The 25,616-nt window shown below is 41.4% G+C and overlaps 1 protein-coding gene across 4 annotated transcripts in view; it reads right to left on the bottom strand.

Moving 5' to 3' along the window:
• Window positions 1-25,616, bottom strand: part of kiaa0930 — a 92,911-nt gene that overhangs the window by 24,102 nt on the left and 43,193 nt on the right. For all 4 annotated transcript variants that reach the window (XM_067999760.1, XM_067999761.1, XM_067999763.1 and 1 more), the window contains exons 2-6: window positions 25,365-25,513; window positions 7,501-7,605; window positions 5,315-5,392; window positions 3,902-4,003; window positions 1,160-1,300 (exon numbers count right to left, since the gene is read on the bottom strand). In XM_067999760.1, coding sequence (XP_067855861.1) covers window positions 1,160-1,300; window positions 3,902-4,003; window positions 5,315-5,392; window positions 7,501-7,605; window positions 25,365-25,513 — 575 coding nt within the window. The remainder of the gene's footprint in view (window positions 1-1,159; window positions 1,301-3,901; window positions 4,004-5,314; window positions 5,393-7,500; window positions 7,606-25,364; window positions 25,514-25,616) is intronic.

The following is a 25,616-nucleotide window of genomic DNA, read 5'->3' as shown; positions in this document are numbered from 1 at the left end:
TAGATGGAGGGAGAGATGGAGGGAGAGATGGAGGGAGAGATGGAGGGAGAGATGGAGGGAGAGATGGAGGGAGAGATGGAGGGAGAGATGGAGGGAGAGATGGAGGAGAGATGGAGGGAGAGATGGAGGGAGAGATGGAGGGAGAGATGGAGGGAGAGATGGAGGGAGAGATGGAGGGAGAGATGGAGGGAGAGATGGAGGGAGAGATGGAGGGAGAGATGGAGGGAGAGATGGAGGAGAGATGGAGAGATGGAGGGAGAGATGGAGGGAGAGATGGAGGGAGAGATGGAGGGAGAGATGGAGGGAGAGATGGAGGGAGAGATGGAGGGAGAGATGGAGGAGATGGAGGAGAGATGGAGGGAGAGATGGAGGGAGAGATGGAGGGAGAGATGGAGGGAGAGATGGAGGGAGAGATGGAGGGAGAGATGGAGGGAGAGATGGAGGGAGAGATGGAGGGAGAGATGGAGGAGAGATGGAGGGAGAGATGGAGGGAGAGATGGAGGGAGAGATGGAGGGAGAGATGGAGGGAGAGATGGAGGGAGAGATGGAGGGAGAGATGGAGGGAGAGATGGAGGGAGAGATGGAGGGAGAGATGGAGGGAGAGATGGAGGGAGAGATGGAGGGAGAGATGGAGAGGAGGAGGGAGAGGAGGAGGGAGAGATGGAGAGGAGGAGGGAGAGATGGAGAGGAGGAGGGAGAGATGGAGAGAAGGAGGGAGAGAAGGAGGGAGAGATGGAGAGGATGAGGAGTTTAGGGAGGGAATTCCACAGTATGAAGCCTAAACAGCTGAAGGCATGGCCATCAACGTGCAGTGAAGAAATGCACAAGAGGCCGGAGTCAGAGGAATGGAGAGTTCGGGGATGAAGGGGGAGGTTGTCGGCTGGAGGAGGTTACAGAGATAGCAAAGGAAAGGTCATGGAGGGATTTAAATACTCGGATAAGAATTTTTAAATTTGAAGTTTGGGGGACCGGAGTGCCAATAAAGGCGAGCGAGAGCCGGGTTATGATTGGACTGCCACTCAGAAGCAACTGCAGTTAGGTACACAAGCAGCTCATTAACCACTCTTGTCCTCTCCACTCATGAGAAAGAAACCGTACAATGCAGCAAGACTACAAGCTCACTTAGGGTTTGGACATTAGAGAAGAGCAGCTCACTTACCCTGTTATCGTACACCTTCTTCAGTGCTTCGTACCTTATAGACCCCTGGAAGATCACACCCTGAAACGTGTTGTTTTTATCGCTGGCGACTAGCTCGACGCAGACCATTTCTCCCTCCCCCACCGACATGTCACTGAATACCTGCAATTGCACATCGTGGAAGAGGAACAGGTTACACAGCAACAGCAACAAGATAAGTGGTTGAAACATATCGGGCAACAAAATAGAAGCTACTACTTAACCTGGGGCAATTTATGACTTCCATATTGTTATTTAGACAAAGTGGTGGGGTGTGTGCGCGCGCCCTTTAATAGCACAGCTCCAAGTAGGGTCAGAAAGTAAGCGCAACCAAAGTAGACAACTGTAATACATACACAACAGAGTCAGAAAAAAAGGAACAAAATCATATGTGCCTTTTCAGCCTGGGTTATCAGAGAGAAAATAGATCTAAATTGCTCTTTGTAGTTTACTTCGAATCATCAAGGCCACAAGTTATGAAAATATGTCATTGTATCAAGGCGGCTGGAGATCTCCTCCCTGCCCTCGATCACATGTATCTGTCAGTTCCTCCTCTCTAAGTGAATAAAACAGTTTACTGTTACAATTAATTCTGCAATTTAGCGCAATCTTGGATCCTCCTCTTAGAATTGGGACAGGCAGCAATGTTCTTTATAGAAAGCCAGGTGAAGAATTGCTTATTCTAAAATTCTCCCTTGAATCAATCAAAAAAACACACCTGAAAACTGAAAACAACTCTTCCATTAACATGCACTCCTGCTGCACATTGGTTGGGGTTAAAGCCCATTACTGTGCCGTTAATCAGCTGAGCTACCCAGCAAAGCAACATGCACTACATCAGAAAAACAGAGAAAGACTTCAAGAAATGTTACTCCCTGCTGGACAAATAGAAAAACAGCATTGCATGAAGACAAGGAAAACACTTCGCCTCCATGTGATAAACTCTCCAGTCTTGGGTTGGGGAAGAAACTAAAATTAAAAAGTAAACCTGCAAAAAAAACTAGGCGATATATTTTGCTTGGCTATCATCCACCAGGCATCACACTTTATATATAATCACAACATTAAAAGCATATGAAAAGAAACCCAATTATTGATTTTTTTTTCCTGACATTAAGATAACTTGAAGAGATTGTTGAACCCAATATCCTACCAAGCTGTTGACCATCTAGAAAATCTTCCAACAAAAACTAACAGCTAACTGACCTCAGGATGTGTCCAATTCTAACCACTCTTCCCTCTGTAAAGTTCTCAAATTCAGTTACTTCGTCATTCAGTGTCCATCTCTCTCAAAACTTCCTCCAGTCCTGTTACCGCCCCACTCACAGCACCAAGTTGACTCTCATAAATGACATCCTTTGTGACTGTGGTGTGTTATCCTTGTTCTCCTCAACCTTCCTGCAGCATTTGATATGATGGACCACGCCATCCTCCTCCACTGTCTCTCCTCCGCTGTTCAGGTCAGTGGGACTTCCCTTGCACTGTTCCACTCCTTTCTGTCTGAACGCATCACCAGTAATGGCTTCTCCACCCTCCTTCCACCATCACCTCCAATGTTCCCCAAAGTTCAAACCTTGGCCCCCTTCTCTTCCTAATATATATATATGCTGCCCCTTCACAACATCATCTGTAGGCAAGGAGGCAGCTTCCATAAGTATGTTGATCACACCCAGTTCCATCTTTCCACTGCTTCTGGCCTGACAGGCTGCCTGTGTGACATCAGGTCATGGATGAACCACAACTTCTTCCAACTTAATGTTGGGAAGACTGGAGCCATGATTTTTAACTCCGGCCATGAACTCTATCAGGTTGAACCAAACCATGCAAAACCATGGCATCCTGTTCAGCCCTGAGCCCCATATTTTACCAAGACTGCCTGCATTGCAGTGCGCACATTGCACACCACCCCTCCTTTAGCCCCTCTGCTGATGAATCCCATATCCATTTCCAGACTCTAGTATCCCAGTGCCCTCCTTTCTGGTCTCCCACCCTCCATTTATCCAAAGCGTAGCCAACTGCATCCTGCCCTGCACTAAGACATGCTCCACATCCTCACCGACTTATACTGCTTTCCAGTCCCCCAAGATATCGAATTTAAACTCCTTGCCCTTGTTTTGAAATTCCTTCAAAGCCTCACCATCTCTTCAATTTCTTCCAGCATAATGTTCTCTTCCTCAGCATATTTTGACCTTCTGATTCTGGCCTCATGTCTTCCCCTTCTGTCCCCAGCACTAGTGACCGTGTCTTCAGCCGTCTATGCCACATTTTCTGGAACTTCCTTCCTAAAGTACTCTGCTTCTTGATTTCTCTCTCCTTTTGATCTCTTCCTCCAAGACTTTGTATCTGTTTCCCTGTCTATTTTCATTTCTGAAGCACCTTGAGACATCTTTTACATTCAAGACGTTAACTAATGCAAGTCATCATCGTTGTTTATTTATACCACTTGCCCGCAGGGAATACCTTAGCATTGGTTTAACAGGGATCTATACATTTAGCAGAGAGCCATCACACTTCAAAGGGCCACACTTGGAGCCTGAAATTATACAAGCAGCTGCAATTACCTGAATTTGCCCATCTAGATCACTTCCCCACAGGGAGAACTTGAGCAATGGCCTGAAAGGGACAGGCCAAGCAAGCTGCTAATCACCACATCTGTGCTCCAGGCCCCAGCCTACTTGTGAGTATTTCCTCTGGAGGTCTCAGTAAATATTAAAAAAAGATTACCTCTTCAAAACTGTCAATCATGAAGAAGATGTTTGGATAACTGATTTTGGATTCCTCTCCTTTACTATCCATTGGGTGCTTGCTTGGGGAAGCAAATACTTGCTGTAAAAAGTATAACAGGGAAAAGTGATTTAGATTTTAAACAGAGGAGGCAGTGTTATAAACTGGATAGCCAGGTGGTGAGGGATAGAATACTAGAGCCTGATCATCAGCTGCTTCCAAGCCTTTATTCAGAGATCCACATATCCCTCCCCCCGATACCCTAGATAAGCTTTCATAATTGGATACAAGAGAGTCCCCAATAGTGAAGAGTTCAAATATATTTCCTATATTCAGCTGTTGTAAAGAATCAATAATGTCACTATACCTACTAAATCAGGAAATGGCTTAAAAATAATGAAGTTATTAATGGAAATGAAATACACACCATCCAAATACAATTAACACTGACTGATATAAATTATATGGATACAATTAACTGGAGGTGCAGTAGCCCAATAATCAACTAAAATAATACCAAGGCCATAAGTGTGTGGGAAATTTAAAAAAAACATTTTTCTTTACGGTTTTATACATAAACTGAACTATTGCTGTAACATTCACTGTTGTAATTGGAAAATAATGAGTGTCTGGCAAAGAGTCTGGTGCTGACACTGCTCACCATTTGCAAATACGCCAAGCCACACCTTGTAACCTGGTAACTGGTTGAAATACTTCTTGTACAATTATTGGCAGCTTTCCCACTAATCCCACTGAGGCAGCCTGCCCAATATACCCATCGAGGAGGCAGGGTTTTTGTTTACCAGTGCACTGGCTGGGTTTCTACCTTGATCAGTAGGAAGAGGGGTAGGGAAAGAAACCAGGATTTAAATTTGCCTGGAAAGGGTTGATGAAAACTACTAAAACCAGATCAAAATTAAGAGATGCATGTGTTACACTTGCTTGCGTTCATGTATAATGTGGCATGTCATTCACTTTAAAGCACTGATTCCCAGCACACACATTAAATATAGATACTTAGAGCTGATCCTTATGTTCTCTGGTTGTCCTGCATTTCAAACCAGGTCAGTTCAAATTAAAGCTGACTGAGGTACAAAATCATCTAAAGTTTTGCTCTTGATTGAGGCCAACCTTGGTGGAAAATGTTCTGGACATTCCTACTTTTACAAAATGTCTTGTGTAGTGATGCAGAAAAGGGCAATGCAATACTGAAGTGAAGTTTTGAAAATATGCTCACCCCTTCAAGCAGAAGTAAAATTTATCTGTTGGTTTGGGAGTGAGGTATATTTGCATATAGGTTTTTAACTACTTAGACACTGTCGAAATTTTACACGTCACCTCATCAAAGCTTCTTAATAGCCAACAAGACCACACTTTCCCCATTACTTCAGCATGCAAAATGGAGTTACTCACCTGCGATTTCTTCTTATGGATGTGAATGTCTCCTCCATCCGAACGTGTGCACACAGCACACGTCACTACATATTCCAGCTGTAGAGATAGAGACAAATCAGGTTTTACACTGGGACAGCACATGTTGACTCATTTGAGATTTGTACCCTTAAGTTAAAATAAATACATACATATATACACATGCACACTCTCCTGACAGCACATGCCATTGCTAGGATTCTGCATCACAGGTGCTGCAGCCTGCTGGCTTGTCCAAGTGGCCATCTGTTACATGCAAGTCTAGACTGTGTTGGCAGGTTATTCAACTGTATTGTGCATCACAGTCAAGACCAATTCTGCTTTCACTAGACATCTGCATATATGAACTTTCAAGCATGTGTCACTGGATATAGGTGAGTAATGGGAATGCTGGCTGATTTTTTCTACTCCCTCGCCCACAAGTTGTAGTGACCCTACTGCTGCTCTGACTGACATCAACTAATTCAGCACAGACCAACCTTTGAACCTCCCTGGTTGTGTGGCTCAGTACCACAGCAGGAAGAGCACTTACCCATGAGCCATTAGGGGACCTACTGCTTCTTTTCATTGCCCTAAATTAATTGTGACGGTGAGTGTATTACCAGATGTTCTAAATGGCTTGATGCCATGTCAGAGATTGACTCATTTAAACCTTTTTAGAGCCTCCACCCCCCCCACAGGACAAAAATTGAGTTTGCTAATGATCAGAAAGAGAAGAGGCAATTTGTGAAGAGTTCACCCGCCAGAACTCCTGTAGGGAAAGGGAGATTGTTTATAGCATCCAGCTCCAGTAGTCAGTATCCCCTTCTCAAGGTGGGGGCAGACAAATGAAAGAAATCATTACACAAAAATTGAAGTGAGACTTTGTGCACTAAAATCTCAAAAACATCACAATTAAAATAAATCAATTTAACAGATTTCAAAGAAAGAAAATACAGACAAGTTCAGTGGGTTTTTTCCTCCCAGGTAACCAAGTTTTTTTTAAATTGCAATCCTGTATTTTTTTGAACCACATATCCATAGTTAACTTTCCCCGACTCCTGTATTTGCTTCTTTTGAACTCGGGAATGTGGACAACACTGGCAAGGCATCCCTTGGTGGGGAGAAAACAGGGAAGTGGGGCTAATTGGATAGCTCTTTCAAAGAGCCGGCATAGGCACAATGGGCCAAATGGCCTCCTTCCATGCTGTAAAATTCTACGGCATATTCTGTCAGATTATCAAAAATTGAGCTGCCACTAGAGGGTGCTCTGCGATCAGCGTGTGATATTGTAGAAAGTGCTAAACATTCTCGAGAAATTAGTCCCACCCACGTGAGTCTCAAAAAAGGAAGCCAGGGAAGAGGTCTTCTGGACAGTGATTGCAGAATTTACATTGTAGCTGGACTTTTTGTAGTGTCTGGTTCCAAGGAGCTGAACAGGGTATTCAAAAGGTGGCTATTTCTAGTGAAGTTTCTCCCTCCTTATTTACAGTATTAAGAAAAATAACTCTCCAGTTTTGTCCCCTTACCCCTGAAGATTTTGCACACTCCTTCATATGCAAGGCTAGGACATAGTGTTATTGAGCTATTCAACTAGAAAGACATCACAGTCAAGCCCAATCTGTCTTCATTTTATGTTCCCACATACACGCTTTCAGCAGGAGTCACTGGACAGCGATCAGGAAAGGGAAAAAAAAACTTACATATCACATTCTCAGAAAACCCCAAAGTGCTTGACAGTAATTAGCTACTTTTGAAGTTAAATTGTTATGTAAGCAAGTTCCAGGTGTGTGAATCCTAGGTGACTTTCCCCTCCCTAGCCCTGAGACACCAAGGCCAATTTTAGCAACCCCACTGTCAACCAGGTTGAGGTCAACTCACTTGGTACAGACCAGAGACTAAACTTAGAACCTGCCTGACCTGTTCTGATTTAGTACCACATCAGACACTGCTTTTAGTCTACAAAACCCATGGAGCAGGAAACCGGTCTTGACTATATTTTTAAAAAAATGCATAAAGACTATCAATTGTAAAGACTTCTGACAACACAAGAAAAACCTGACAGGCCAACGAGCATTGGGGTATTATGAGTTGCAATAAGACTGGACCCATTGGATCAGAAAGCATCTCAAGTACTGCAGCTTGAGGGTGGTGCCCGGTCAGTAAGAAACTATTCAGTTTCACTGTACCTTCTGCAAAACTAGGTTCAAGTAAACGCTCTCCTCCCAGTCAATGTCTGGGTCACCGAGCCCAGGCAGCTTCTTGGAATCTCTGCGGTAAACTTCAACTTCAACCTGGAAGAGGGGAAAACAAAAAATTCATCAATATTTCCACACTGGGCTAATACCACATCAACAGAGCTACTGATTCATGGTAACTAAAAGTCAAATTATGGTTTGTTTTTACATGGTATTCTGGGTTTTCTACTGATGTTTTAAGCGAATCCAATTCCACAATTCTATCTAATTTCCCATGGAAACCATGGTGCAGATCCTTTTAGGAAATGGGCAGAATTTACAGAAAATTATGACAAGTATTGTGAAAGACTGCAGAGGGGTAAAGATAGGCTAATGGGATGCACAGATCGCAGACAGATGCAATTCAATGTGAAACCTGTGAAATAATACACTTTGGAAGAATAGAAGGAAATTCAGCTTAAAGCAGTAAGATTTTAAAGGGTCTGGAGGAGCAGAAGGACCTTGTTGTGCAGGATATAGATCATTAAAGGTGGCAGTACAAACAGAATCTTTGGTTTTATTCTAGAGATGTTAAATACAAAAGCAAGGAATAATAATGAACTAGTACAAGGCCTTAGTTAGGCCACAAGTTGCAGCATTTTGGACACCCCATTATAGGAGAGATATAAAGCAATGGAACAGGTGCAGCATGGACTCTCCAGGATGTTACCAGCAATGTTTGGGGGTGGGGCTTTCAGTTATGCAGAGAAACTTGAGAAATTAGCTTTTTCCCCCCTGCCCAATGGGGTTGAGAAATTTAAGGCCTGACGAAAGTCTTCAGGGTTACGGATAAGGTAAATAATGAAGAATTATTTCCATTGGTTGGCAAGTCATAAGGCACAAAAATATATGAAAATGGGAAGTTAGAAAAAAAATCTTTACACAAGGGCTAGTTAGAATATGGAATGTGAAACAAACTGTTGAAGCAGAACCCATAAAAAAATTGTTTGAAAAAGATTAAAGGGTATGGGGGAGCAAGCAAGTAGAGTGGGATTAGGCTAGTTGGCTCGTGGGAAAAAAAACACCAGCACAGACTTGATGGGCTGAAAGGCATGTTTCTGTGCTGCAATGGGCAACAGAGTTTATATAATATTTCAAATAAATGCGATGTGATATTTCAAATAAAAAGAATTGGAAGGGGTTAAGGAATTGACTTCTTGATCCCCTCCAATTCCAGTTTAGTGACCACAATAAATGCCTCCATCATAAGCGAACAGAGCTTTAAGCACAGAGCTTGGTGAGAATTCGGTGAATCTACTAAACAGAGTGACGGGAATTTGGTGAGAGTGGAAATTCACTGGTAAGTAGTGGGTGAGTAGTACAGAAAGTGTGTTATCAAACGGAAATCTAACTTGGTTTTCTATCTTTAAAAAAAACTGCAAGCCAGTGGCAGTCAATGGTCAATTAGCTGTAAGTGGTTCCCTGACTAGATGTTAATTATTGTGGCTGGGAGTTGACTCACCAGTTGTAAATAGTATGTTCCTGAAGGTATATATCTTCAGGAACATTTACCTGAGGAAGGAGGAAGTCTCCGAAAGCTTGTGAATTTAAAATAAAATTGCTGGACTATAACTTGGTGTTGTAAAATTGTTTACAAAAGGTATATATTATTAGATGGCAGCAAACTGGTCATGATTGAGAGATAAATGTTTCAGGTTATAAGGCCTTTAGAAAGGATAGGGAAACAGGGAGGGAAGAAGGGGAGAGAGAGAGAAAAAAAAAGGAAAAAGCAAAGACTCGTGCCTTTCATGGCCTCAGGATGTCCCATAGCACTTCACAATAAATGAAGTATTTTTTGAAGTATAGTCAAAAACTACACTGTTGTAAAGCAGCAGCCAATTTGCTGTTTGTGGGAGCTTCCTGTGCACATTGTGATAATGACCAGATAATCTGTTTTAGTGGGGTTGGTTGGCCAGGACACCAGAGAGAACTCCCCTGCTATTCTACAAAATAGTGCCATAGGATCTTATACGTCTGTCTACCCGAGGGGGCCGACAGGGCCTTTGTTTAACATCGCATCTGAAAGACAGCACCTCAGACAGTGGAGCACTCCCTCAGTACTGCATTTTGAGCTCAAGTCTCCTGAGTGGGACTTGAACCCACAACTTACTAACTCAAGAGGCGAGAGTGCTACCAATCGTGCCACAAGGGAAAGGGAAAGCGGTCAGTCAGAGACTATGGTTAGAATTGAGGAATAAGAGGACTTAAAACTGAAATGGGAGTCATCTACAGGACTCCAGAGAGCAGCAATGAAATGGCAGAAAGTATTAATTCAGAGATTAGAGAGGCTTGTAGCAAAAGCAGAGTTGTTTTAATGGGAGACTAATTTTCATATAGATTGGTAAGAGCAGAGTAGCTCAAGTCAGAAAGGTAGTGAATTTCTTGAGTACAGTCAAGATAGTTTTCTGAAACAATATGTTTTCGAACCAAGAGGGCAGGTCATACTAGATTTAGTAATGATTAATGAGCCAGACTTAGTTAATAATCTAACGGTAAGGGAACATTTATCGAAGAGTGTTCATAATATAATTGAATTCAATGTCAGGCTTGAAAAGGAGAAACTTAACAGTTACTAAGATTCTAGATTTTGCTACGGCTAACGTTAACAGGATGCAACACAGACTGACTACAGCAAACTGGTCAAAACTGTTTCGGGTAAAACTACAGATGAACAGTGGAAGGCGTTTTTTAAAAAGTTAGTTTACAGGACCAATATATACTCCTAAGGAGCAAGAGCTCTACTTAACAAATTAAACTGCCATGGTCAACAAGAGGTGAGAGGTAAAGCTAAACGAAAGAGCATACAAGAGTGCAAAGAATAGTGTAGATCCAGGGAAATGGGAGAGATATAAAGAACAGCAAAGGAAAACAAAAAAGATAGCAAGAGCTGCAAAAAGGGAATATGAAAATGAAACTTGTGAGGGATATCAAGATTAACACAATGTATTTATAATTTTATTACAAGTAAAAGAGTAGTAAAGGTAATGTGGGCCCTTTAAAAACAGATGCTGGTAATATTGCAAATGAAAATAAGGAAATGGCAGACTTGTTGAATAATTTTTGTGTGTCAGTCTTCACTGTAGAGGAAGAGGATAATATCATAGTAGGTACAGCACAGGAAGATGCTATTCTGCCCATCGTGCTGTGCCAGCTCTGAAAAAGCTTTCCAATTAGTCCCATTCCCCTGCTCTTTTGTCATAGTTCTGTACATTTATCCCCTTCAAGTATTTGTCCAATTCCCTTTTAAAAGTTATTATTGAATCTGCTCCCACCATCCTTTCAGGCAGTGCATTTCAGATCATTACAACTCAGTGCAAAAAAAAATGTTCCCTCATGTCGACTCTGGCTATTTTGTCGGTCACCTTAAATCTGTGTCCTCTGGTTATCGATCCTTCTGGCACTGGCAACAGATTCTCCTTCTTTACTGTCAAAACCTTCATGATTTTGAACATTTCTATCAAATCTCCCCTTAATCTTCTCTGTTCTAAAGGAGAACAACCCCAGCTTCTCCAGTCTTTCCACATAACTGAAATCCTTCATCCCTGGCACCATTCTAATAAATCTTTTCTGCACCCTCACTAAGGCCTTGACATCCTTCCTAAAGTGTGGTGCCCAGAACTGAACACAACACTCCAGCCGAGGCCTAGCCAGTGTTTTATAAAGGTTTAGCATAACTTCCTTGCTTTTGTACTCTATGCCTCCATTAATAAAGCCAAGGATCGCATATACATTTTTAACAGCCTTATCTACTTGTCCTGCCACCTTCGAGCTACCACTGTCCCTTTAATCCCATGGGCTTTAATTTTGCTAACAAAAATGTGGTACTTTATCAAATGCCTTTTGAAAGTCCATGTACACATCAGCCACACTACCCTCATCAAGCATCTCCGGTACTTCATAAAAAAACTCAATCAATTTAGTCAAACACAATATTCCTTTAACAAATCCATGCTGACTTTCATTTATTAGCCCAAACTTTTCCAAGTTCCAATTTACTTTGTCCCGGATTATTGTCGCAAAGTTCCCCCACCACCAACTATCCCTCTCCCCTTTTTTGAGCAGGTGTAACATTTGCAATCCTCCAACACCATCCCCATATCTAAGGAGGATTGGAAAATTGTGGCCAGAGCCTCCACAATTTCCACCCTTACTTCCCTCAGTAACCGAGGATGCATCCCTTCTGGACCAGGTGACTTTTCTACTTTGAGTACTGCCAATCTTTTAAGTACCTCCTCTTTATCGATTTTTAATCATATCTACTATCACTACTACTTCCTCCTCTACAATGGCAGCATCCTCTTCTCTCAAAGACCGATGCAAAGTATTCATTTAGTGCCTCAGCCATGTCCTCTGCCTCCACAAAATGATCTCCGTTTTTGTCCCTAAATCGGTCCCATGTTTCCTTTGACTACCTTTTTACTATTTATATACACCTGACATTCCAGGGAAACTAATAAATGAATCAAAGACTGGAACTCACTAAAGTTAACGTAAGCAAGAAAACAGTATTAGAAAAAATAATGATACTAAAGATTGACAAATCTCCAGGTCCTGATGGTTTCCACCCTAGGGTATTAAAGGAAATCAGTGAGGAAATTGCAGATGCTTTAGCCAGAATCTTCCAAAGCTCTCTCGATTCAGAAATTGTCCCTTTAGATTGGGAAATTGCAAATGTAACTCCATTATTTAAGACAGGAGTGTGAGTGTGTGTGAGACAGACAGTGTGACCAAGAAATTAGACATGTTACTCTAACATCTGTTGTGGGAAAGTTATTGGAATCTGTAATTAAGGACAGCGTGAAAGAGCACTTAGAGAAATTTGAGCTGATTAGAGTGTTAACATGGATTTGTAACTGGTAAGTCATGTTTAATGAACCTAATTGAATTTTTTGAGGCAGTAACTAAAGTAATAGACAGGGGCATGTCCATGGATGTAGTTTATGTGGACTTTGGCAGATAAGGTTCTGCATAAGGGACGGTTAGCTAAAATTAAAGCTCATGGAATTGAAAGCAAATTATTGACCTGATTAGGAGATTGGTTAGGCAGCAGAAGACAGAGTAGGGATAATGGGTATGTACTCAAATTGGAAGGAAGTGACTATTGGTGTCCCACAAGGATCTGTGCTGGGCCCTCAACTATTCACTATATTTATTAATGACTTAGATAACACAATAGAGAGCCATGTATCCAAGTTTCCTGATGACAAAGATTGGCAGCATAATAAGTAGTGTAGATGGAAGCATAAAATTACAAAGACATTGACAGATTAAGTGAATGGTCAAAACTGCAACACAATGGATTTCAACGCAGCTAAGTGTGAGGTCATCCATTTTGGACCAAAAAAAGATAGATCTGAGCATTTTTTAAAAAAATGGTGAAAAGCTAGGAACAGTGGAGGTTCAAAGAGATTTAGAGGTCCACGTACACAGATCACTAAAATGTAGTCGTCGTCGGGTACAAAAAATAATCAAAAAGACTAATGGAATGTTAGCCTTTATAAGATCATAAGAAATAGGAGTAGGCCATTCAGCCCCTCAAACCTGCTCCACCATTCAATAAGATCATGGCTGATCTTCAACCTTAATGCCACTTTCCTGCCCAATCCCCATATCCCTCGATTCCCCTAGAAGCCAAAAATGTTTCCATCTCAGCCTTGAATATATTCAATGACTCAGCATCCACAGCCCTCTGGGGTAGAGAATTCCAAAGATTCACAATTCTGAGTGAAGAAATTCCTCATCAGTCCTAAATGGCCGACCCCTTAACCTGAGACTATGTCCCCTAGTTCTAGACTCTCCAGCCAGGGGAAACAGCCTCTCAGCATCTACCCTGTCGAGCCCTCTTAGAATCTTATACATTTTAATGAGATCACCTCTTATTCCTCTAAACTCATGATAGTATAGGCCCACTCTACTCAATCTCTCCTCATACGACAACCCTTTCATCCAAGGAATCAATCTAGTGAACCTTTGTTCCACCACCTCTAAAGGTAAGTATATCCTTCCTTAAGTACACAGTACTCCAGGTGTGGTCTTACCAAAGCCCTATACAATTGCAGCAAGACTTCCTTATTCTTGTACTCCAACCTCCTTGCAATAAAGGCCAACATACCATTTGTCTTCCTAATTGCTTGCTGTACTTCCATGTTAACTTTGTGATTCGTGTACAAGGACACCCAAATCCCTCTGAACACCAACATTTAATAGTTTCTCATCATTAAAAAAAAATCAATTTTTCTATTCTTCCTTCCAAAGTGAATAACTTCACATTTCCCCACATTATACTCCATCTGCCACCTTCTTGCCCACTCACTTAACCTGTCTATATCCCTTTCCAGTCTGTGTCCTCCTCACAGCTTACTTTCACACCTAACTTTGTATTGTCAGCAAACTTTGATACATTACATTCGGTCCCTTATCTAAGTCATTAATATAGATTGTAAATAGCTGAGGCCCAAGCACCAATCCTTGCGGCACTCCACTAGTTACAACCTGCGAATGACCTGTTGATCCTTTCTGTTTTCTGTCCATTAACCAATCCTCTATCCATGCTAATATATTACCCGCAACCCCATGAGCCCTTATCTTGTGTGGCACCTTATCGAATGCCTTTTGAAAATCCAAATATACAACATCCACCGGTTCCCCCTTATCTATCCTGCTTGTTACATCCTCAAAAAACTAATAAATTTGTCAAACACGATTTCCCTTTCATAAAACCACTCTGCCTAATCATATCATGATTTCCTATGTGCCCCGTACGCAATAATAGATTCCAGCATTTTCCAGACTAGAATTTCCCGATTATAACTAGAGAGTTAGAATATAAAAGGGGAGGAAGTTTTGCTACAGCTATACAAAGCACTGGTTGCACCACATCCGAGGTCCTGTGTACAGTTCTGGGCACTGCGCCTTAGAAAGGATATATTGGCCCTGGAAGGAGTTCAGTGCAGATTCACCAGAATGTTACCAGGGCTCCAAGGGCTAGATTACATAAACTAGGCTTGTATTCCCTGGAATATAGAAGGTTAAGGGTGATAGGATTTTGGAGAGAGAAAAGAAAGAGAGAAGGAGAGAGAGAGAGAGAGAGAGAGAGAAAGAAAAAAAGAGAAAGACTTTTGCTGCTGATCTGGGAGTCTAGGACAAGGGAACATAACATTAAAATCAAAGCCAGGCCATTCAGAAACACTTCATGAGTGTGGAACACTACCACAAAAAGCAGTAGATGCCAGCTCAATTAATAATTTTAAATCAGAGATCAATAGGTCTTTGCTAGCCAAGGCAGGTGGATAGAGTTAGGATACAGATCAGCCATGATCTCACTGAATGGAGGAATAAGCTCGAGGGGCTGAATGGCCTATTCCTGTTCCTATGTCATGAAAAGACACTCAACCTGCAGGTGGCTACACACTGTGGAGTTGCCTCACCCCAGAGACAATAAAATGGCAGAAATAGCAGCATCACATTCAACAAAATGCTTTACTGAAAGTGAAGGGAGCCAAGTGCATATGTTCCTTTTGGGTGATTGCTCATTTTAATTCTGGAAATTTGGATTATTTTATGCTAGTGTTCATTTCTATAACCATCATTGTAATAGGAGTCAGATAAATTAACTGTTTTGCAGTACTGTCAAGTTCTTCACGTATTCCAGATGAGCTAATGGGTATCTGGTAATTGATCAAGGCTGCAGTCTACTTCTCTTATTAGAAGTGTTTTTATGAAAGCCAAACTATAGTTTCACCATAAAATAATTTGCTCCAAGCACTAATTAGTCTTTCCTACAATTTCAACTCTGATTATGGCCGTATAATCCATTATTCTACATAGAAACCATTTAGAACCCTCAAACAGATTCCTGCTTTATAATCACATACAGGTATTGATTTGTTCAGTTGACCTTTTAAACCAGGCTCAGCTCTAGCTATACTATACTATGACTATTACATTGGTTACATATTCTGCTATTATTTTGTTGTTGTACAGCTTTTATTGTTCCTTATATCTTGCCTTTAAATGTAAAAAAATCCAAGTCCCAATGTTACCAGAATATTAATGCTAGTGTGTCATACTCCTACACAGGCTCACTGACCCATCCTCCCCTCCAGTCAGCACCAATCAATATCTTACCTCTCTGCCCAGCTGGTTTTGAGAACTCCTATCCCACCACTCAATGGCACTGCACTTTGGTGCATTGCAAACATCTTTTTTGGGGTGCACACCTTTTAAAACTAAATCATAAACAACTATTTTATTCAGGACATCGCCTGCACAATTTTGCTTGAATCAGAAATTGATGCTTTAGTTTAAAAGATATTATAAACGGATCAGTTGTAGGGTCTGGCCCTGCTGGGATGTGGAGACCTCACCACTCCAGAGCACAGCAGGAAGCTGCAAGAACAAACCACCAAAAAAAAATCTCCAACTGAAGTTGTGTTTTTTTCCTATCTTTTAACACCAATTTTCTCTATTCCTCTTCAATAACTCCCACTGGAAGGTGCCCTGCCAAAGTAGGCATTCTTCATATGCAATCTGAGATGGCAAATGTTGGCAAGCTATTCAACCACAGAAGCATCACAGTTGAGGCTGAATCTGTCCTCAGCTAACATCCACACTTCAAGAAGTAATAATTGGATAATATGAAATGAACTGCCCTGGGCCGGCTGAGATCAGCTAACTCAGCACAGAACTGCCATCAAACCTGTGACTTTCCTTGTCTGTATGGCTCAATTCCCCACTTGAAAATGCATCAACAATCCAGCCAGCAGAGTACAGCATGATATATTCTAGTGTTCAGTACAGTGTTATGCTATAGTGTAAGGTTCTGGACATTATAGGGTTTGTACAGTACTTAATGTGCTGTATGTCATGTGTGGTATAATAGTGTTCTGTATTTTTACATAGAAACAGTATAAAAACAGGCCAGTCAGCCCAATAGGTTTATGCCGGTGTTTATGCTCCTCCTACCATACTTCATCTCACCCCATCACCGTATCCTTCGATTCCTTTTTCCCTCATGTACTTATCTAGCTTCTCCTTAGCCCTCCCACCACAATGGAGTTCTAACAACCTATTTTTTCCCCTCTTGTGGAGGATTGGCCAACCCCAACTCTTCCCTTTCTCTCTCCCTCCCCCCAAAAAAACAAAATCACAGCCTCCTCCAGCTAAACATAATATTATCCTGACTACAAACTTCCTTGAGCAACTGGAAAGAGAAGCCATTTGTGTGGGCTGAACTGGAAATGATTTCTCCCCCACCCTTTGTTCAGAAGTGGTGTAACAAATGCCAGAGACAAGCAGATTCTGGCCAGGAACCAAGTATTCAAATCTGGATCTCCAATGCAGCTTGAAGTAAATCGTACATGAAAAGCGGAAGTTGGATTGTGCAGTACAAGCACATCAGACACGCAAACCTTGAGGTTTGATCATATGACTTCTGAGGGATTTGTTTTTTGACGCAGGAAGCTGCCAAAGGCCAAGCTTTGAAAGTGATGTTACTAAACTATAAAATCAATACAATTCAGTTTTCCATAACAGATTCACTGACAAAACAAAAACAGAAATGGCCCAATAAAGAGGTATAAAGAAAGCTCCTGATGACTTAGGGGGTTTCGGCAATGAATAGGAGGGGAAATTTGATGGAATAAGAGATTTAAAGAAATTATGATAAATAAAGTATGGGAAGCTGGCATGGTTTGATAACAGTAATGGATTGTACCCCAAAAAGCTACAGTCTAGCACTGTACTGCTTGTTTGGGTGGAGAGAGGATTAATGCTGAGACACTTCCCCATAGGCAGAGAACACCGCTTCTATCAGTAATGGAAGTGACTCCGGCCGCTAGCTACAAGGTAGGAATTCTCTCAGTAGCCAGAATCACTTCCATTAGCAACAGTACTCAGGAGAACAGGAGGGAGGGGGAAATAGATGGAAATGCAAAAGCATAAAAGCAGAAAATGAAGGGGAGAAAAAAAATGGAGGACAGAAGCTCAGTGTGGTACTCAGGTGTGGGAAGGGGAATTGCCAGCATTAGCTGTGGGTGGGGGGGGGGGGGGGGGAGGGGAGGAGAAGAAGGAGGATAAGGACAAGGGGGGGAAAAAAAGGACAAAGATGAATGCCAGGATGGATGGGTTGGAGGAGGAGAGATTATCTCTGAACTGGGCATAGGGGGAGTCAGTGTCTCTATGGAACAGGGCAGGGTGTTGGATGTGGGAGGAAGTTGAGGAAACTTGGGGAGAGGGATGGCCTATTCACCTGATGAAGAGCCAAATATCACTTTTGTTTTCCTTTTTAAAAAAAAAATTTAAAATCTATTAATTGTGAAGTATAAAAGTGGTTAAAATGAACGGAAATGCATCTTTTTAAAAATTCAAAATTTTTCAGGGCATATGAGGAAAAAATGCAGTTCAAATTACAAAGCCTGTGCAACTACTTGTTTTCACATACCATGGTGGCATTTCTGAGGCATTAGCTTTTTGGGCACTATGCTAGATTCCTGAAGATGTTGGGCAGCTTTAGCTAGTTTCACAGCACAGGCCCAAGAGCAGGTCGTAGGTCACACACACACACACAGCAAGGAGTCCAGGCAAGGGAAAAAGAGAACATCACTTAGGCGGTAAGGAATTCCCTGATACTGTTACACTTATATTCTATGCCGTTCCTCCTTTGTACTTTTCTAATGAAGCCACTCGGTAGCAAACCCTCCTATTTGTTTAGCTTTGTAGTTTACTCGCTTCCTATTCAAACTTTCTACCAATAGGACTGTGTACCCACAGATCATCAGCAGCCAGAGAGCATTCTGCCATGACCTTTCACCAATTATCTCCTGAGGACTGGTAAGTACATCACTTCTACCCACTGCTTTCATGACCTGCTGGAGATTTGAGGGTTTTATCTACGTGATGCAGCTGTTAGAGTCCAACAGCCTGAATTCCACCATTCCACAGTGGGAATCAAAGCACCAAGATGCTACATCGCCAGACTCCATTCTAGAGAACAGCCAGAGCTTGTTTAAAAAAATCACTGAACAGACTACCATAACAGGGGCCTTATTAAACAACTTTAAATGTCTGAATATTTTCTTACATGCAAGAAAGAAAATAAAGACATTTAACACTTACTGGGCTGCACAGCCCCCATTTAGATATGGTTGAGTAGCATTTCTGATTTGGTTACTATCCACTGCTTGAGCTGTAGACTTCAATAATTCACATTTGACAGCTGAGGCTCCAAAATGCTGATTCAGGAGCTATGGAGGCATATTCTGGTTACCATGGAAACAAACACACCCTCTCCAGCTTCCTGGAAGGAACAAAATTAGCCACACAGCAAAAGCTGTAGTTCAAAAGGTTGCAGGTTTTGCTGAACGTCAGATCATCAGTTCGTGTATGCGGTTCAATAGACAGCAGTCAATCTTTTTTTAGAATAGTAACTCTCATCCAATTGATAGCCCCAGAAATATAAATGTATTTTTAAATCATTTGGAGGGAATGCAGCGTAGATTTACTAGAATGATATGTGGACTCCAAGGGTTAAATTACGAGAAGAGATTACACAAACTAGGGTTGTAGTCCCTGGAATTTAGAAGATTAAGGGGTGATTTGATCAAAGTTTTCAAGATATTAAGGGGAATGGATAGGGTAGATAGAGAGAAAACTATTTCTGTTGGTTGGGGAGTCTAGGACTAGGGGAATATAGTCTATAAATTAAGCCAGGACTTTCAGGAGTGAAGTTAGGAAACATTTCTACACAAAGGGTGATAGAAGTTTGGAACTCTCTTCTGCAAACAGTAGTTGATGCTAGATCAATTGTTAATTTTAAACCTGAGATTGATAATACTTTTAGATAACAAAAAACTAAGGGATATGGGGCTAAGGTGGGTATATGGAGTTTGGTCACAGATCAGCCATGATCTCTGATCTCATTGAATGGCGGAACAGGCTTGAGGGGCTAAATGGCCTACTCCTGTTCCTATATTCCATCCTTCTCAGTCTGCCATCTTTTCTTACCTCCATGCAGTCTCCCTTCAGCTGGGGGGACGGGGCAGGTGGCCAGTTGGAACCAGAGACTTTTGCAAAGTCTTCCACTGCCCCCTCCCCAAACCAATCACAGTCCACGCAAACGGACAGAAGGCAGTCCTTTATGAAATGAGTAGTGAACAGTGGCGGACATGTTGAAAATGAGGAAATTTCTCAAAAGAAATTGTTCTGCCCAAGATTCAGGGATAGGTCATTGACAGCACCCAGATTTATTCTAATTTGCAGAACGTGAACACTCTTAGTACAACATATTCACGATGTGAGATCAAATGCACAATAAACTGCTCCTCTATGATAGTGTTGCATTTTTAGCTTTATTTTTGGGCCTGTATACATTGGAGTTTAGAAGAATGAGGTGCTCTTATTGAAACATAAGATCCTAAGGGGACTAGAAGGGGTAGAGGCCGAGAGGATGTTTCCCCTTGTGGGAGAGACTAGAACTAGAGGACAGAGTTTAAAAATAAGGGGTCTCCCATTTAAGACTGAGATGAGGAGAAATTTTTTATCTGAGGGTCGTGAGTCTGTGGAACTCCCCTCCCCAGAGAGTGGTGGAGGCAGGGTCATTGAATATTTTTAAGGCTGAGAGATAGATTCCTGATTAACAAGGGAGTCAAAGGTTACAGTAGGGAGACGGGAAAGTAGGATTGAGGTCACAATCAGATCAGCCATGATCTTATCAAATGGCAGAGCAGGCTCGAGGACTGCATGGCCTACTCCTGCTCTTGATTCGTATTCAGATTTTTCCCACAAATAAGCCCTCACTTCCCATCACCAGAGTGTGACCTCATGCACACAATATCTGCTAACATTATTTTGCTCATGTCAAATGAAACTTTTGTAACTAGTATTACTCCCTGAATTGACATGAACCCTCTAGTCTTCAATGCGTGTTCTTCTATTATCTGATCGAGTGACTCAGACTATAAACTATGTATTAGGTTTATTAAAAGTAAAGGTTAAACCGTAGAATCAGCCCATTTAATTTCATTACAGAACCTTGTACGTCCTCTGGTATAAAAGTAACCAAACATGCAACATTTCACATTTCGCTAACCCTCTTCGCAATAGAGGATCATTGTCTGTAACGTAATTTATACCAGAGGCTTCATCCACCAAGAGTCTTCAGTCTCGATCTCGAATGGCTCAAAAGGACCAAACAGCTGAACATATTTCTTGGCCATGGGAAGAAGCAGTTAGTCAGCCTCCACCAGAGATATTCTGTGGATCCTACCTCTGTAAGCAGGACTGAGTTATTGGAGATCAAGGCAGCCCTTTGAGAATGCCAAACAGTCAAAAGATACAATGGCACCTGGTTGGCTTTTGTGCAGAACATTGCTGACTCCGACAGCTTGGCTATTACAAACAATATACATCTGAAGAATCCAGACATGTGATGTCCTGGAAACAATTGGAACTGTTGAGGTGATTGCTTACAGTCACCTGCCCCAACAATGGAGTGGAGATGATGTGGAGATGCCGGTGATGGACTGGGGTTGACAATTGTAAACAATTTTACAACACCAAGTTATAGTCCAGCAATTTTATTTTAAATTCACAAGCTTTCGGAGACTTCCTCCTTCCTCAGGTAAATGTTCAGGAGCGGAATGGAGGACAGACTAACACCTTGTGCTGTTTCCAAATACAATTGAAGAATGTGGATTATCCCCTGACCAGATAATGTATGCCAAAAATAGGCAAAATTTAAGTGACAAGCCACATTTCAAATAGATAATATTGTACAAATATATAGACTTTATCTTTGCATTGTGACAAACTCCTATCTGCCACAAGTAGGATAAGTCATATGACATTAGATGACTTCTGTTGGGAAACCACAACAGCCAATCCATTCATGATTATGTTTATGCCATTGCTAACTTGTTATTTCACCCAAGGAGACTGGCTAGTGTTTCCTCCTTGGGCATAACCGGAAAGTTGCACCCAAAATTACACCCGAAGCAGTGCCCATTTTGCCAATGTCAAGTTACACCCACGTATTCTCCCAATCTCATTCGAATACAGCCCAACTTAAAATGGGCGTAAATCAGCGTAAACAATCAGGGCCCAAGAAAACGCCGAACCCAGACCAGTGTTCTCCTTCTTTTGAGTCTTAAAATTGAAAAGTTCCATTTCATTTTACAATCATTCATACACGTCAGGCACAGCAGATTTAAGTACCTGCAATTGGGGTAGCTTTTCAATTTTTGTGACTTACACCTTCCCATAAAAATGGATTCAAAGAAACAGAAAATACGGAGCAAGTCTGGGAGGATAAATTTTTTGAAAATGCTCAAAAAATTGCAATTAAAAAGACCAGAAAAATGACTGTGTCCAAATTTCAGGCACAGCAGGAAACAATGTTGAGACCTCTGAACAAGCTCAATGGGAGGATAGTCACATTTGAGGGTCAGGGTGTGGCTAGTTTTGTAGATGGAGGGTTTGATGGACGGATGCAAAAGATAGAGGAGACATGGCTGTATTGTAGTTACACACGTAACTCACTTATGCCCAAAATGACATGATCTTTTAAGTCATGTAATTGGTTTGCGCCTAGATTACGCGTGTATCGGGGCACAGTTGTGGTGGAAACACTGGGCCAATGGTGGATGTCCAGTGGGTTAGCATGCCACCCTTTCACCAGGGGAAAGCAGGTTCAAATCCAGCCCATGCTGATGGGATGAAACTTGTCGTTCTCTGCTGGTTGTTGGAGAAGTTAAGTTTGAGCAGTCTGAACAAGTCATCTTGCACTGAACGGTCTTCATTTGCAATCTCTCCCAGAAAAGCCACTCCCAAATGGCTGGTTTGAGAAATAGAAATGTCACACTGGTGTTCTATTTTTTTTTAAAGTTATAATAAAAATGTACATAAACTGGTTCAGTGAATTAACAAGACCAATAACCATAGAAACCATTCTAACAACCCTCCATGATGAGAATGTAAGCAGGCCAATGTTATATAAAACACAAATACACAACTCCAATCTGAAAATAACCTGGTAGCAAAGAATGGTTGCTGAAAGAACCTTTTGCCACAGTATTTGTATTTAGAGCTTGAATGTCACAGAGTGTATTTCCTGCAAAACATACATATCGTCCCGTGCAAAAATAATTACACTTCAAAATGGAACTAATTAAAATCTAAGAGAGAATTGTAGTGAGGCCCATTGAACTGCTCATGAATAATTATCAGAGTGTACTTATTCCCTGGGCAATTACCAGAGAGTTGGATTTTCTGCAGTGCTGAATAATTTGCTGCTTTTAATGGGTTGGGGGCACAGTGTAGGGGAGCTACTTTCAGGCAGGATCAGTTTCTGGAATCTACTCCTCTTGCTGTCTAACTGTGCCCACAACTTTGATCACCATGGAAAACTTATGGAGCAGCAGATGCTGTACCTGCCACAATGTTCATAAAATAAAAAACTAAAATTAAAAATATTCCAAAGGACTCAGACCCGGGATTTGGTGGGGGAGGGATGACAGGGCAGTAAGAGGAGATAGACCCTAGAAGCCATCCCTGGTTTTTCTTTATGCCATAAACCGAAATTGCAGGCGCTGCTCAGTCTCCAGTATAACATCCCACTATTCACTCATCATCTGGGTGGCTGAAGGTACAAAACAGCATGTCGCATTTTGGAGCATCACTCAGCAAGTAATACTCCCCACTCACCACCTTGAAATTTGTTCCAATCTCCTCAGTTTGTGGGGGTCAGATTCAATTGGAAAGAAAGAAATCACCATTATACTTTATGGCTCAATAACTTTTAGTGAAAGTAGTTTTTTCTTTTAAAAAAAATCACATCCAAAATATCATTTGAAATGTCAAATGTCAAAGCCTTTTAATCTAAAGCACAGAAATACATAGTGCATTGATCGTGTTGCTAACCTGCCAGGATCGTCCAGGAATTAAAGATTTTTCTTTAATTTACAGAAAAAAAAGCTACAATCAGTATGTAATATTTTGGTATCTCTGAGCACTGAATATCAGAAGGATAGTAGACTCACCATTAGCACCAGGGAAGTGATTCTATTTGGATGACTGCTAGGACTGAATTTTCAGATCCCAGAGCAGTATCCTGGAATATTCCTTTACAAATAGTGATCACAATACATCATCATCAGGCATGCAGACTACATCAATGTGCTTGCTTCTATGAATAGCCTAACAACAGAAGCGTGGAAGAAGAAAAGGCTGTTCAGCTCACCATGGCCACTTCTTTCAAAAGGAACACGGACAACTGTCTCTCTCATGGGCTGCACTGAAGTTATTAAGAGATGCTTTCACATTTAATGCTGTAGTCTGGGTCACAAGAGAGTGCCAGCTCCCTTATCCTGATGGCATAATTATAGACTTACAAAAACATAGGTCTTTGATTCTGCCATCAGGGTAAAGCAGCTACTTATGGCAACAACATGCATTTATATAGTGGCTTTAACACGATAAAATGTCCCAAGGCACTTCACAGGAGTGTAATCAAACAGAATTTGACACCGAGCCACATAAGGAGATATTAGGACAGGTGACCAAAAACTTGGTCAGAGAGGTAGGTTTTAAGGAGCATCTTAAAGTTGTTGTTGTTGATTAGGCTTCTAAAAAGGGAGAACATTATGAATTTTCTGGGCCTGCAAAAGTAAATAAGTGTGAAGAGGCCAAGGTGATTAATTTGCAGACAGATGAAAAAGTTTACACAGGGCCTGCAGAGAAACTTAACTAACTCTGGAGTTTGGAGCTGTGGAATTGCCTTCCTATTGATGGATAAGGATTTTGTTCTGTCTAACATCCATTAAGTGGCTGTCGTTGAATCATAGCCTCAGAAAATGTGTGTGTGGAAAGGAAGTGCAATTTTAAAGAGTTACTCAGACATTCTGCTCAGGTATCCTGTATAGTGAAAAAAAATGGTTTGGTGCTCAGACACAAAGCCCTAAATAAACACTTGTTTATTTTATACAAATAGCCATCTGATGAGGACCTTGTTTGTACTGCATGATTTAATTTATTTTAAAATGTATTTTCACTATGAAAATACATGAAAAATTTTCTTTATTAGGGTAAGATTATATTTTCTCTCCAGTCCTCAGGCCATCCATTCACTGCAGTCAAAAAGATAATGAGATAACCTGTTCTCCAGTCTTTGCCACTGTGAGCAGTCGGTCAGGAGCTGAAAGAGCAAGGCTGGGACTTCCAATTTTTTTTTTTTGGGGGGGGTTGTGGGGAGTGGTGGCGGTGGGGTGAACCATTTCTTGGTTCATCACTTTGCTCCATTAATATGTTGCTCTACGTATGAACTACCTTTTAAGAAGAAATGGACTGATCTGCCAGCAAGGCACTTGCTATAGGGAACTGGACTTATGTTGGAGGCTTGATCCTGAACCCTAGTCTGCAGTGACATTCCTACTTTCTTCTTTCCAAATGAAGGAGGGAGTGAAGTTAATTTGACAGCTAGTGCTCAGGACACTAAACTGAATATTTAGGAGTCAAGAGAAATTTAACACTTTCCTCCCCTAGAAGGTTTTACCAAAAGTTATTCATTTCACTGGGAGATTAATTAAATTGGGCAAATCCAAAAATGGTACATAGGCTATTTGAAGGAGCAGGCTTTCTTGCCAATTCTCCAAGTATACTTAACTTGCTCCATATTTTTTGCACTTAAAAGTATTGGATCAATCAGCTGAAACTGAAAGAGATAGTCCAAAGAGTGAAACATTCAGTTAACAAAAGTTCAGAAAAACAAGGTATGAACTAAATAGGAAAGTTCTTTCATTGATTTACTCATCTGCTGTGCCTACCTGCTTCCCATCACTGCTGTCTGGACCGTCAAAGGTCAACTTTCGACGTACGTAGAACAACATGTCATCCTGTCTTGGGGCCCATTTCTCCATGAAGTAAGTCGAAAACATCCAGGTCCAAAAGACAATCCGATCATCTTTGAAACAGCCTATTAAGCAAATAAATGGTCTCTTACTTGGAAGTCTGAAGTTGAAAAGGTCAGTTTATCAACATCTTGTGTAATTAACTTCTGCCAACAGAACTCCAAACTC

This window comes from Heptranchias perlo, chromosome 18 (genome assembly GCF_035084215.1).
Source record: "Heptranchias perlo isolate sHepPer1 chromosome 18, sHepPer1.hap1, whole genome shotgun sequence".
Lineage (NCBI taxonomy): Eukaryota > Metazoa > Chordata > Chondrichthyes > Hexanchiformes > Hexanchidae > Heptranchias > Heptranchias perlo.
This window is presented reverse-complemented; position numbering and strand designations above follow the sequence as displayed.